Raw genomic sequence first — 14,943 nt, 5'->3', positions numbered from 1 at the left:
TAACATAGAAATACAGTTGCATCAGCATGAATTAAATGGTCTGATGGCCTGGTGGAAGATGATGTCCCAGAGCCTGTTGGTCCTGACTTTTCTGTTTCTCAGATGGTAGCAGCTGGAACTGTTTGTGGTTGGGGTGACTCAGGTCCCCAATGATCCTTCAGGCCTTTTTTACACACCTGTCCTTGTAAATGTCCTGAAAAGTGGGAAGTTCACATCTACAGATGTGCTGGGCTGTCTGCACCACTCTCTGCAGAGTCCTGCGATTGAGGGAAGTACAGTTCCCATACCAGCAGAGATGCAGCTAGTCAGGATGCTCTCATTTATGCCTCTATAGAAAGTTCTTAGGATTTGGGGGCCCATACCAAACCTGTTCAACTGTCTGAGGTGAAAGAGGCACTGTCGTGCCTTTTTCACCACACAGCCAGTATGCACAGACCACGTGAGGTCTTCAGTGATGTTTATGCAGAGGCACTTAAAGCTGTTCACCCTCTCAACCTCAGATCCGTTGATGTCAATAGGGGCTAGACACCTACAAGGAATGGTGCATTAGGAATACGGTGTCCATCATTAAGGACCCCCACCACACAGCAGATGTCCTCTTCACACTGTTACCATCGGGAAGGAGGTACAGAAGCTTGAAGACACACACTGAGCGATTCAGGAACAGCTTCTTCCCCTCTGTCATTCAATTCCTAAATGGACATTGAGCCCATGAACACTACCTCACTACTTTTTAAATTTCTGTTATTTTTGTACTACTTATTTTAATTTAACGATTTTATAGATATATACACTATACATTTAATGTAACTCAGTTTTTTTCTCTATATTTATCTATCATATATTGCATTGTACTGCTGTCATAAAGCTAATAAATCTCACGACATATGCCGGTAATATTAAATCTGATAATGATTCTAGATTTTAAATGCCATCTCTCAGTGGGATGCTGTTACAATGCAGCTTCTGGCAGTAGCTTTGATTCAAACTTCCTGATTACAACCAGTAACTACATCCGCATGATTGCCTGAAGTTCCTGCCAGTTATACTTATTAGAAAATATCAAAGCCTCACATTACTTTCAACCATAAAATTAAGGCTATTTTCTTATTTCAATACATTTTCCATAAATGTTAGAGGAGAACAAAGTGCATTCATATCTTGGGATTTTTTCTTTGGTTTTTATATAATGTATTACTCCTTGCAGTCAACTAATGTTCATTGATTCTGGTATGTCTTACATATTGGCAATAAAGTGATTCTGATTAATTTAAAGAAAAATACAACACATTTTAAAAGACAGCAAGGGAGAACTTTCAGAGAAAGTAATTGGTATATCACTTCATCCTGAAATGGTTCAAATAAAGAAGCTGAAGGCTACTTTTGATTCAAATATCTGGTTAATATTTCTCACTAATTTAAACTAAATGTTAATATTGATAACTCTATCGCATTTAGCAGTTTAAATAAGTAAAGAATGAAGTCAGTAACAAGGAATTATTCTATTTCCACCTTATGTCACCCATCTTTCCCCCAAGATTCCATTGACAGTATCACTTCAATACAATATCTACACACTGCCCACCAGAATACAAAATGATTACATTTCCTTAAAAGGAAATCAAGCAACCAGCATATTCAAGTGACAGAAGCCTGTAACAATATTACTTGGTGCATTAAATGCAGCCCTGTACAAGACATTCCATCACATCAAACTGGAACTAGTTGTGGATCATCATTCAAAGGGCTAACGATCATCAAAAGGAAAAGCCACTGGTGGCAATGTTTGATCATCAATATATGACAGTTACTCATTCATAAAAGGTTGCAATTAAATTCATTGAACTGGTGTGTTAATGCTAACTGGTGATTTAGTTCTGAGCTCTGTACTTGGTCTAATTCTCTTCAAAAATCATCATATTAATTTCACACTGATACTTACATTCAACCTCAAACTGAAAAGTATTATTTTCTTCCAGAAGATTTGGAAATGGTAAAATTGTCACATTATATAGTGTTTTAAACTTCAAACTTCGAAATGGGTGAGATTTCAAAACCTGAAAAAAGAACGAAATTTATTTGGCTACAGAAATGACCAGAGGTTCATCTAGTTCACACTTACGATGTCCTTTAAGTTTTAGATAACAATTAATGGTTCATTTAAAGATGCACCATTAGGATTGAGATTTTCTAGGCTAATAATCTCCATGGTTTCCCATAAGAAACACGTTAGTCAATAGCCATCTGATCTATAAAGCTTGCTCCACCATTCAATGCAGACATGTTCAATCTCATCTTGGCTTCAGCATCACTTTATCATCAAATTATCATCCAATCATCAATCAATTTCACCTTACATATATTCAATGATTAACTTTCTATTGCCCTCTGGGACAGAGAATTTCAAATGGTCATGATCCTCAGAACAAGAAACCCTCCTTGAGGAACGCCCCTATGTTCTAGATTTCCCAATAAGAGGAAATGTACACTTAGCACCTACCCAGTGAGTTTCTTTTTAAACTTTTTTCGTTTCTTCTACATTCCAGTAAATAAATCACCAACTTGCTCAATCATTCCTCAGGAGATATATTCTTCATTCCAGGAATCAACCTAGTGAATCTTTTCTATATATTCTTTTTTATGTAGGGAGAGCAAAACTGTACACTATGTTCCAGGTGTGGTCTGCATAATTATAGTTGGACTTCACTGCTTTGGTACCCAATCCCTTGCAATAAAGCCAACATTTATTTACGTTACAACACACACAGAATACTGGAGAAACTTAGTAGGTCAGGCAGCTTCTATAGAACTGAAAAAGCAGTTAAAAATTAATGAGTAAATTTCAGCTGAGATCCTTCATCAGGACTGGAAAGGAAGGGGGAAGATGAAGAAAGGGGACCCACGTTCTTCTTTCCTTCAAAGTTGCTGGTGAACGCAGCAGGCCAGGCAGCATCTCTAGGAAGAGGTACAGTCGACGTTTCAGGCCTGAAGCGTCGACTGTACCTCTTCCTAGAGATGCTGCCTGGCCTGCTGCGTTCACCAGCAACTTTGATGTGTGTTGCTTGAATTTCCAGCATCTGCAGAATTCCTGTTGTTTGCGTTCTTCTTTCCTTGCTGGTCCTGATGAAGGGTCTCGGCATGAAATGTCAACTGTTTATTCATTTCCATCGATGCTGCCTGACCTGCTGAGTAAGCTCTGGATTTCCAGCATCTGCAGAATCTCTTGTGCTTTTATTTACCTTACTATCTGTTTGCTGCGTCTGCATGTGAATATTGAGCTTCATGTGTGAAGGCCTCCAGACCTGTCAGCTTAGCAGCACTCTGTCATCTCTGCTTAAACAATATTCTTTTCTACTCCTCCCATATTCACATTTATTCAAATTACACTCATCAACCAATTATTTTCCTAATCACGTAATCTATCAATGGATTCTCTGTTCTCTTTGTTTTCCCAGCTATCTTTGTACTGGCAACAGTACACTTGGTCTTTTTATCTTGCATTAAAATAGATTGTAGATAGAACTGATTCCTTCAGCCAATCCACTATCCATGCTGATATATTAAACCCAACTTCGTAAGCTCGAATGAAATGCAATTTTATATGTGGCACTGCATTAAATGAATTCTGAAAATCCAAATATGCAACACTTATAGGTTCCCCTTTATGCCACCTGCTAGGCATCCTCAAGAGGAGGGGGAGAGAGGGAGGGCACGTGGCCAAGTGGTTAAGGCGTTCGTCTAGTGATTTGAAGGTCACTAGCTCGAGCCTCAGCTGTAGCAGCGTGTTTGTGTCCTTGAGCAAGGTACTTAATCACACATTGCTCTAGTCTGTGCGAGGAGTGGCGCCCCACACAGACTTCCAATCTGCGCCTTGTAAGGCATGAAAATGCCCGACACAGGCCTCTCATGGTCTGAGTTGACGTTCCCTCCCATTCTCAAGGAAATCTCGTTAAAGTTGTCAAACACTATTTCCCTATTATAAAATTCTGCTGAACTGTAATATGATTTTTAAATGTTCTTTTACTACTTCCTTCCCATTGAATTCCAATGCTTTCCAACAACCGATCATAAAAATTGAGGCCAGTTTTGTACATCTCCCTTCATTCGGGATATGTCCCAGTGGATTGAAAAACTACAACTACATTTATAGGTTTTGAATTCACTGGAATATATCCAGAACATAGAAAAACTTACAAGATCATAATCAATGCATTCATTATCTTTGCAGTCACTTCTTTTAATACCTTAGGATGGAGGACATCAGGAACTTGAATTTTCAGTTCCCTTGGTTTATCCAATATTTTTCTCAAATTATAATGGAAACATTAAGTTCTTCTCAATGTTTGTCCTTTTTTTCCCTCTACTATTAGCATTCTTTCAGCATCTTCTACCTCGAAGATAAAATACATTTTCTTATCACTAATTCACTAGTCTCATCCCCAAGGGACTAATATTTAATTTAACTACTCTTCTTTTTTACATACTGTTTTATTTTTTCTTGCTACTTTATTCTCAATGTATTTTCTCCATCTTCTGCAAAAGAGCTACTAAAATACTCCTGATCTTCTGGTTCAGTACTAATCTTTATAAGATTATATGCCCTTTCAATTTCTTTGTTTCTCCATAGATGAATCATCCTTTTTATGAATATTTATTTCTCAATAGAATATACTGCAACTTTGATGAGAATTTTTAATTTTTATTCGTTAAGTGATCCAGAGTGGTGTAGCCCTTCCTGTTGTTTAATATTTCCTAATAATCCACCACTGGATATTTATATTCCTGCATTTAATTCATTTCCGAGTCCACGTTCAACAAATCTGAGTTTATACATGATAAGTGCCTTTACTTACACTTGACTTATTAGGTTCAGGCCAAAGTTTCTCACTGTCAAAACTGAATGTGAATCTCTATCAGGTTATGATCACACATTAGCTTCAGATCAATAACTAACCTTGTCTCATTACATGTCTATCCTATAAACTCATACTTTGAAATACATCTACCAATTTGATTTGTCCTATTTTTATAAAGGTTATAAACTGGAAACAGTTTACCTACTATAACAAACAGTGTTTATGTAATATTTTTTAACATAGCAAATCATCCTATGGCAATTCACACTAGCATCAATCATCCATCAAATTTTATATCTTGTGTTTTGTATCTGTGTTGCTTAAACTACAATTACTTTAGTAGGAAGTGTTGTGCATTTTCTTTTAAATTATTTACCCTTTTTATCTCATTCTAAAGCTATCAACCATCATTGAGCTGAACTTCCATTGCTCCAGCCTTCGCCCTTCTGCAAAGCACAAGTTGAAGTCACAAATGGCTAAAGGCTATTTAATTTTGTGAGAAGTATATTAGCAGAGTCTTTTCCAGTTGTCACTCAAAATTATTGCATATGCACTTTCCAGCAGGAAGTTCTGATGAACAACAATGATTATTCTCCTCTGCAATGTACCAAAGGATTCCAGCCTAATTAAACCATCACAACTGTCACTCAGCGCTGGACAAGGATCGAAGATCAGAGATAGTACAAACATTTCCTTCTAAAGACAAGGGGGTGCTGACAATTGTATTTCTGAATGAGTCAAATGAACTGAATTCAAATTCACATACTGCCATGTTAACATATCCATTATGTTATTGCACCCACTGATACATGCAGCAAATTTAACAAATATTAGGGAGTAATTTTGAAGCTTGTTATCTAGTCTAGATTTCAGAGGACTGTAATAAACCTTAGAGAAAGCATAGATTTAATTGCAAACTTATACAAGAACCAAATTTAAAAGTGCAAATGTTGATCAATTTTTAAGACAGACCAAAGTTAGGAACCTTTAACAACTAAACACATGCATTTGTTGAATATATCTAAAGCTACAGGTAAATATTTGATTTAAAAATCTGGAAAAGATTTGTTCCTTAACAAGGACAGTATACTTACAAGAGTTTTATTGAAATATTTGAGTTGATCTCCTTCTTCTAAAACCAATGCCTGACATGATTTTCCAGCACCAACTGACTTAGCTTCTTGAAGAATTATTTTGAAGCCTCTGATATATTCAATACCTGGATTTAAAAAAAATAACAAAAATATAAAAATGTACTGCAAACGCCAGAACAGAGCACCAGCAGATAAATCAACAGAGTCTGCAATTCATTAGCAGAAACTAATAGAAACATGTTAATAACTATGTACACTAGCAATCCACTCGAATCTCATCAACCAAAGTTGTCTGCAGAGGAAGTAATGCAATTGTTTCGTAGTCAAACTATCCTCAAATATAAATATAATTGCAGAGTAAACTGTTTCATTTGTGTTAATTTGAACAACATAATTTAAGCCATTAAATTCTTTTATAGATGAGCATTACATAACCAGTAAACTATCTTAGATGAACAGAACTTCTTCAGGATGGGCATTTCAGCAAAATCAGTGGTAATGAATTAAACTGCAATTTAGGAAAAAGAACAAAAGTATTGGAAAACTGAAATAAATACTTAAACTGCTGCATCCTTTCTTACAAACTGTTATTAACCTGAAACATTAACTCTGTTGCTTCCTCTACGGATGCAACCTGAATGCCTGAGAAATTTCCATTTCCAGGTCTTCCCTGATTTGTAGACACCCCAAAAATACTAATGAGTGTTTGAGATGTGGTTAGATTTTCTAGCTGCTGTGGGGCAATGGGCATCACTTGTCAGGTGGAAATGGGGCTTTTCCAAGTCCTTTCTCTCCCCAAGCCAAGCAGAGCTGGGAGGGATGAACAGGCACTTGCTCACTGAATTGGTGAAGCCAACTGATGACCACACTTCTTTGGCCTGGTCACTCTCCTATTACAAAAAAACAGAGTGTGTGACAGGATCAGAGACTGCTTCTGTGATTGTGTCACTGTCAGATCAGGTTATGAACAGGTCTCAGGAACAAAACACCACCATAGCCTGGAGGCTGCTTGTATATTAAATATCTCTGGCACTTCTGTGATTATCTTTGCTGTGCGTTTATTTGTTTCTTGGATCTGTGTAGAAAGGTACTAAAAACCGATTACCCCTCTGCCAACTCTCAGGTAAGCTTGTTACCACAAGACTCCTTTGTTCTGCTAATATGCTTCTATACCTCTCCAGCATTTCTACTGTTGTTTTCTCATTTCTTTATAGATTGAAGTTTCAACTGGTTTTTCTGATAAAATTAGCTTCGAATACACAGGTTAGAAAGACAAACTGCTCTAACAAGGGAATCAGACTTTACCAGTAGAATGTCCACACTTTCTCTGTGCCATATATAGCCTGCTGATTTTCACAGTAAGAATTTTAACTTAATTTTTATCTGCATTGTAGAAATGAATTATTTAAAGATTTATTAAACAGATTTTGTTCCTTGCAATTCCTCAGTCTGATGGAGACAGTACAGAGTATTTGGACTCTGTAATTTGAGAAACATTCAGCTATGCCCTTTATCATTTTGTGCTTCCCTTAGGGATTAGCAAAGCAAGGGTCATGATTCAATGAAGCCATTGTTCTGCAGCCAAGTTTCCTGCACCATCCTAATTAATGTTGTTGCAGTGAGTGATTTCAGTCTGAACTAATGCCAATGACAATGTGGCCAACTGAGCTGGAGTACTTAAACCATTGCAAGTAGCTCAACAGTTTCTTTTGAATGAGAAAGGAAGCCTTTTTAGAAACAAAAGAAAAATCAAATGACGGATCAGACATCCATCTCTTTGGTTTCAATAAACTGCCCAAAAGTGGCTGAACAAATTCCACAGATGCTGCCTGGCCTGCCGAGTTCCTCCGCCATTTTGTGCGTGTTGCTTGGATTTCCAGCCTCTGCAGATTTGTGAATAAATCTTGTCCATTTTGATTCATTTAGAATGAGTCCTTTGCACAAAATGGATAAATCTGTTGTATGAAGTCACCTCCAAATAAAAGAGTACTCAAACTGGCTTTAACTATGGCTTTTGCCACAGTTACAACCATCAGGGGTGTGATACAGGTACTTGAAGACTCACACTCCATGACTGAACGCAAACAAAAGGGGAAAAATTGTTCCTATTTAGTCAATTTATAGTTTTAGCATTGGTTTATTATTGTCACACATACAAAGATATGGTGAAAAGCCCATCTTGCATACCATTCATACAGATCAAATCAGTGCATTGAGGTAGAACAAGGTTTAAAAAAAAACAATGCAGAATAAAGTGTAGAAGTTACAGAGAAAGTGCAGTACAGGTAAACAATAAAGTACAAGATTATCATGAGGTAGGTTGCGAAGTTAAGAGTGCAGCTTATTGTACGAGGCCCGATTGATAGGTTCATGGCCTAAGGTAGAAGGAGTCAATTTTAGAAAACCTAGTACATTTATTTTTCAACATAGTCCCCTACTACATTTACACACTTAGTCCAGCAGTTGTGGAGCATACGGATCCCTTCTTTGTAGAAGTCAGCGTCTTGGACCTCCAGAAAGTGGCCCACAGCAGGGGTGATTGATAAGTTTGTGGCCTAAGGTAGACGATGAGTTATTAACTTCAAACTTTCTGCATAATCACTCAAAGAGTTGATCTGCTCGTGCATGTAACAAGAGCTGTATAACTCATCTCCTTCTAACTTAGGCCACGAGCTTATCAATCACCCCCTGCTGTGGACCACTTTCTGGAGGTCCAAGATGCTGACTTCTACAAAGAAGGGGATCCGTATGCTCCACGACCGCTGGACTAAGTGTGTAAATGTAGGAAGGGACTATGTTGAAAAATAAATGTGCTACGTTTTCTAAAATTGACTCCTTCTACCTTAGGCCACGAACTTATCAATCGTCCCCCGTATAAGAGGTCTGTTTAAGAGTTTGATAACTGCAGGATGGAAGCTGTCCTGGTGCGACATGCCTTCAGGCTTTTGTATCTTCTACCTGATGGGAGAGGGGAGAAAAGAGAATATCCAAGGGGTAGGGTCCTTTGACTTTGCTTTACTGAGTGGCAGGAAATATACACCGAGTCCAAAGTGGGGAGGCTGGATTCCATTACATCTTGCACTATACTGCTACCCCAAAACAACAAATTTCACAACGTATGTCCATAATTATTAACCTGAAAGTGATTCTGAAATAAAACTGGAGACAAGTTATTCATGCAATCAACGTTAGGAATTTCAAGAATAAACCAGTCCCAAAATCAGCAAATCTCTCCACATACAACAGAAAGGTCACAGACATGCCAGCTTCCTGGAACAATCTGTTCTCCTTCCTACAGCCACGAACCTCAGAGAAAGAGAGTCTCCATCTGTGTCCTTGAGATGAAATAAACATGGAAATGTCAGCCGCGTTGTACTTGGCTCTTTTGGGTGGATGGATCCAGGCCTGCTGGCAGTCTGTCAGAATCCACAAGGGTGGGCATCATCACCTCCATCTACAAGCAGAAGGCACAGGGTGGGCTTCGGGAACTGGCAATCCATGAATATGGATCACAAGATCCCGTCCATGGCTGTCGCCGCACGAAGCTATGCTGTTCTGGGACAAGCGATCCACCCAGGCGACACCAGCGGTGCAAAATCTTGGCGGAAAAAGATCACAGAGAGCTTCATGCTGCTCAGGGTCACTTACTGTGCATGCAGAACCCAGCGGTGAACACTTTCCTTGAGGCCAGAAGGATATCACACACGTGCGTAATAGATGTACTCTCCAAAACGGGTTTCAGTGTAGGGGGAGGGGAGGGGAGAGGGGCTGGAAATCAGAAATTGACTCTGACCACTCCAGACAAGCATCAGCAGAACAGCCCCAAATAATGGATGGGAAACAGACAGCTTCCCTATCAGGTCTGGAGTCTGGCAAGACTGTCCACTCTCCTGCATGTGTGTTACATAGAACCCTTTTCCCATATCCATCAGGAATTACATGGCTATAGGTGAGGGGATGATGCCAGGCTGTAGGGGCACTCAGATCAAAGCCACCATCTGCATGTACGTGGTCCTCTGTTATGTTAATGACCGAAGCCATCTTCCACTTCATCTGTGGATCCAAGCTAGACCGCATCTGAAAAGCTGTGGTGCACACATCTCCCCAAAATGAGGGAGAAAGTATATTGAACATTACTCTCATCCTAACAGCCACCTCTGTGTCCAGCTGCATCAAGCTACATGCACAACCCATGTGCACAAGCATCAAGTGTTACAGCAAGCTCAGGTTGTACCTGTCCTCAGTGTTGTGAAGTATGGGCTTTACTTTTTAAATCGCACAAGATTCCACACTAAAAAAAAAGTTAATTCAGAACACCACCTTTAACCACAAGTCAAGGATTGCTCTGCAGGTCATGCAGAAGTACATGATGAAATGTGTGGGATGGCTTTTCCAGCAGATTATCAAAACCAAACCCAAAACCAGCCTGACCCACCAAGTTCCTCCAGCAGCTCATTTTCTGCCCCAGATTCCAACATCCGTAGTCTCTTGTGTTTCTAGACTAGCAAGCCATTTGGCAGAACGCCTCGTTGCTAGAAGTCATCAACAAGCACCCGAGTTTTCACCTGGCTGGTAGAGAGAAGGGCCCTCCCTGTGAGACACTTCCTGCAAGGTCAGATTCTCACTCCCAATGCATCTACACCTCAGGATAACTGCAATGAGGAGATGATCCTCATGGGCTGTATGTTAGCAAAGGCAGATTGGAAGAGGTTGCAAGGGTCTCTGAGGTTTATCCCAAGCAGCTGTGTAACAGAGGATAACAGGGGACTGACCATCTGATCCTGGGGATGCATACTGAGACAAGAATCAATACGGCTAGAAAATCATTAACTTGTTGAAACACTCTTAGGACTGCCAGAAATTTCTTGGTCTTACAGTACAAGGTGTTAAAAATAAATGTTGCCGTTTGGCACGTTACAAGACTACATGAAAACAGATGCACTGATGAATGTGCCATGGACTGCACACACTTGTTGTAGCCAATCACTTGCCCTCTAAGCTACTGAGGTGCATGGCCACGCAGTAACTGAAATGTTCCCGCGCACATAGCCTTCCTTGCTTCACAGCTGAAATTTTCTTTTATATAATGTTAATATAGCTTTGAAATTATGCTAATATAATTTTGAAATCTGTTAAAATAATTGTGAAATAACCTGTAATTATGTTAATGAATATAATCCACAAATTTACTAAATCATAAACATACCACAACCTTTACTTTGAAACATTTTACAGCTTCAACATATTTACATTGTCAGTGTTCCAAGTTACAAATTGTGAAAATAAACACAGAATGGTAACTTGTTAATAAACCGCCAGCCCGCTGAGCACAATGTGAAAGATTTTCTTTGTTGTCCTGTATTTCAATAAATGACCATAAGTATGTGATTTTTCAATTATTATTCTAAACATTCATGGTATGCATATTACAAAACAAATTACAGTGCCATGCAGTTTTCAGGCTGTGTAAAAATTTCCTGCTCGGAGCAATAGTTGGTCCACGCAGCTACTATATATAAAAATTAATTAAAGGGAATGTTGTTGCCAATGTGAAGATTTATGGGGAAGGACTGCAGTGTTAGGTCTTACTGCTAATCAAGAGGTTGATTCCTGTGTAACAACCCCTCAAACACTCTAAGGAGGCATTGTTTAAAGAAGAAAGGAGTTAAAGTGATAACATTTATTTTTAAGACAGCCACCTGATACAGTACCAGATTAATCAAACAAGAGGAGAATCAGGTTTATTACCGGCATGAGTTGTGAAATTTGCTAAATTAGCAGCAACAGTACAATGCAATACATGATAATATAGAAAACCAAAGTAAATCAATTAAAGTATATGTATATTAAGTAGATTACAATTGTGCAAAAGACAGAAGTAATAAACATTTTTTAAAAAGTGAGGTAGTGTTCATGGGTTCAATGCCCATTTAGGAATCATATGGCAGAGCGGAAGAAGCTGTTCCTAAATCACTAAGTGTGTGTCTTCAGGCTTCTGTACCTCCTTCCTGCCAGTAACAATAAGAGGTGGGCATGTCCTAGATGATTGGGGTCCTTAGTAATGGACGCTGCCTTTCTGAGACACTGCTCCTTGAAGATGACTGGGATACCAAGGAGGCTATTACCCAAGACGGAGCTGACTAGTTTTACAACCTTCTGTAGTTTCTTTCGGTCCTGTGAAGTAGCATCCCCCCAAACACCCCGACAGCCTGTCGGAATGCTCTCCATAGTACATACGTAGAGGTTTGAGTGTTTTAGGTGAGACAAACCACATCTCCTCAAACTCCTAATGAAATATAGCCACTGTCGTCTCCTTTATAGCTGCATCAATGTCGGGATCAGGCTAGATCCCCAAAGATCTTGACATCCAGGATTTTGAAATTGTTCACCCTCTCCACTTCTAATCCCTCTATGAGGATTAGTTCATGTTCCCTCATCTTACCCTTCTTGAAGTCCATAATCAGGTCTTTAGTCTTACCGACATTGAGTGCAAGGTTTTTGCTGTGACACCACTCAACTAGCTGGTATGCCTTGCTCCTGTACACCCTCTCATCTCCATCTGAGACTCTACCAACAGGGGTTGTACCATCAGCAAATTTATAGATGGCATTTGATCTATACCTAGCCACAGTCATGGGTTTACAGGAAGTAGAGAAGTGGGCTAAGCACACACCCCTGTGATGCGCCAGTGTTGATCGTCAGTGAGGAAGAGATATCATCACCAATCTGCACAGATTGTGGTCTTCTGGTCAGGAAGCTGAGGATCCAATTGCAATGTGTTCCTTTAATGACAGACATTAATTATGAAGTGAAGGGAATACAGTGGATTCAAGTTAATTGAGACTCATTGGGACCAGTACGTTTTGACCCAATTAAGTGCTGCCCCAATTATCCAAAGCTTCATGGAAATAATTAAAAACATATAAAAAAGGCAAACCACCATTTAACTGAGTAACAAATTACATATTTAAATGAAATACAGAACAAATGAGAATATGACCAATATTACTACAGTACTCAAAAGGTCAAAGGTCCATTTCATTGTCAAAGTATGCATGTGCAATACTACTGTGATATTTGTCTTCTCCAGATTGCCATGAAATACAGAAAAACCATGGGAGCTTTTTAAAGAAATGACATCAATGTCCTTCCCCCAGCATGAAAGGGAAAAAGAAACAAAACTCGGAAACATCACAAACCTCACCCCCTCCCTCGCACAGAAAACTAGCAGATTATCCACATGGAAAAAAGCAGCTAGAACTATTATATACTATAAAAGTATACTATGTAACATACTATAAAACCGTGTATTCGTTTGTAATGGTTACCAACAGAGGAATTCATCATGAATATACTGGCAAATACTCGTTTGATAAACTACTCTTTTTTTTAGCCCACTTAAGCATTGAGGTTTAATGCTTTTCACAATAACAACAACAATTTCTGTTTTCAGTTCCTGACATATTTGAACATCATAACACAGTTATGTGATCCATTGCTTTCTTTGAACCTGATAGTGTTGCGTGTTTGTAGCAAAGGGAACCACCCAGCATGGCATGATAAAAAAGGCCTGTTTCAGCAGCCCTGTAGATATCATCTACACAAACTTTTGAAGTTGGGGAGCTTTGTAGGTTTCCACGTTTCTGCATTTACCATGTCAGCACTACCTTTCTTGAGGTGTGCTTTCTTGAATTTAATTTGGTGTCGACATTTCCATTGAGACAACCAACTATCTGTTGCTTTAAAATCCTCGCGACCCAGCTTCTTAGCTAGCACCTTTGACTTGTTTTTCAACATTGGTCCATTAATATGCACTCCTTGTCCAGTTACAATGGAAAATCATTGACTGAGGACCTCTTTCAACATCTGGACCCTTACCTTGACGCTTTCATTTATGGGATGTTCCCCATTGTCCTTCACGTAACACCCTTTCATCTTACAGTTTATCATGCTGATCAAGCATACAACTGTAGATTTTAGCATTCCAGTTACCGTATCTCCCCCAGCTGAAAATGAGTGGTGTTAGGTGGATGGCTTTGAACTTGGCCAGTAGGGTAATTTCTTTTTCAGCTAGTGTCAAATCTTTTTGTGGGAAGCGTCTCAAAAATTTTTTTTCCAAGTCAAAAATTTTTTTAAAAAATCAAAATTATGGATTTTGGATTGCCATCCATCTGCCCAAAATGGTTAACGTATCACAAGCACGTGCAATTGATGCAACTGTTTGCTCGAAGCATGAACACACAAGTGCACACGATTGCCCCAAGTAAGCGGCATAGTGTTCCAAAATAAACAAAGGAATCCCGGCTATTTTGTCAATTTGCTTTTGTTCTTTAAGAGTCGTCCTAATTCACCGGCTGCCCTGATCAACCAATTGCCCAATTAACCAGAATCTACAGCAGTACATTTGCAGTGTCTTCGCAATGGATTAAGCATGCCATCTCTCTGGTTCTCCGGCTGTTATTGAGTTCCAGCCAAATAATCTACATTAATTAAGCTAAGTGATGCCTCATAATTTAAGCATTTTTCCCAAAAATCATGTACTTATATTAAGGTTACTTACTTCATAATTCCCTCAATAGTAATGTAAAATCTTTCAAGGTACAGCAAAATGCTCCAAAGCAGCTACGAGCAAAGGACGCATACTTCTCCACACAGAGGAAGAAACAATGGCTTGCATTAAATTACAAGAAAGGGGCAGAGAGAAAAAATAAATTCCTGTCATTAAGGCAGACATCTCTGCATATCACTATGGCACTGTCTTCCTGGCCTTTCATACATAGCAAACTAGGATGTCTAGTCAAGGTGTAAAAGAGACAAGGGAGCATTCTGATTCTTCCCATTCCTTCTGCTGGGTCACATTTCTCACTAAATTATCTGGGTCTTAAACCTTTTGTGATGTAAAGTAGGCACACAACTCTGAAAATGTACTGTTAAGAAACCCATGATGCTTATTCATTCTAAAGTAGCAAAAGGGAACAAAAACGAACATTAAA

General features: G+C 39.0%; 1 protein-coding gene across 1 annotated transcript in view; it reads right to left on the bottom strand.

Moving 5' to 3' along the window:
* Window positions 1-14,943, bottom strand: part of il17rd (interleukin 17 receptor D) — a 90,023-nt gene that overhangs the window by 33,566 nt on the left and 41,514 nt on the right. Inside the window, exons 4-5 of the mRNA XM_063068057.1 lie at window positions 5,951-6,075; window positions 1,943-2,057 (exon numbers count right to left, since the gene is read on the bottom strand). Coding sequence (XP_062924127.1) covers window positions 1,943-2,057; window positions 5,951-6,075 — 240 coding nt within the window. The remainder of the gene's footprint in view (window positions 1-1,942; window positions 2,058-5,950; window positions 6,076-14,943) is intronic.

This window comes from Mobula hypostoma, chromosome 15 (genome assembly GCF_963921235.1).
Source record: "Mobula hypostoma chromosome 15, sMobHyp1.1, whole genome shotgun sequence".
NCBI classification, from domain to species: Eukaryota; Metazoa; Chordata; class Chondrichthyes; order Myliobatiformes; family Myliobatidae; genus Mobula; species Mobula hypostoma.
This window is presented reverse-complemented; position numbering and strand designations above follow the sequence as displayed.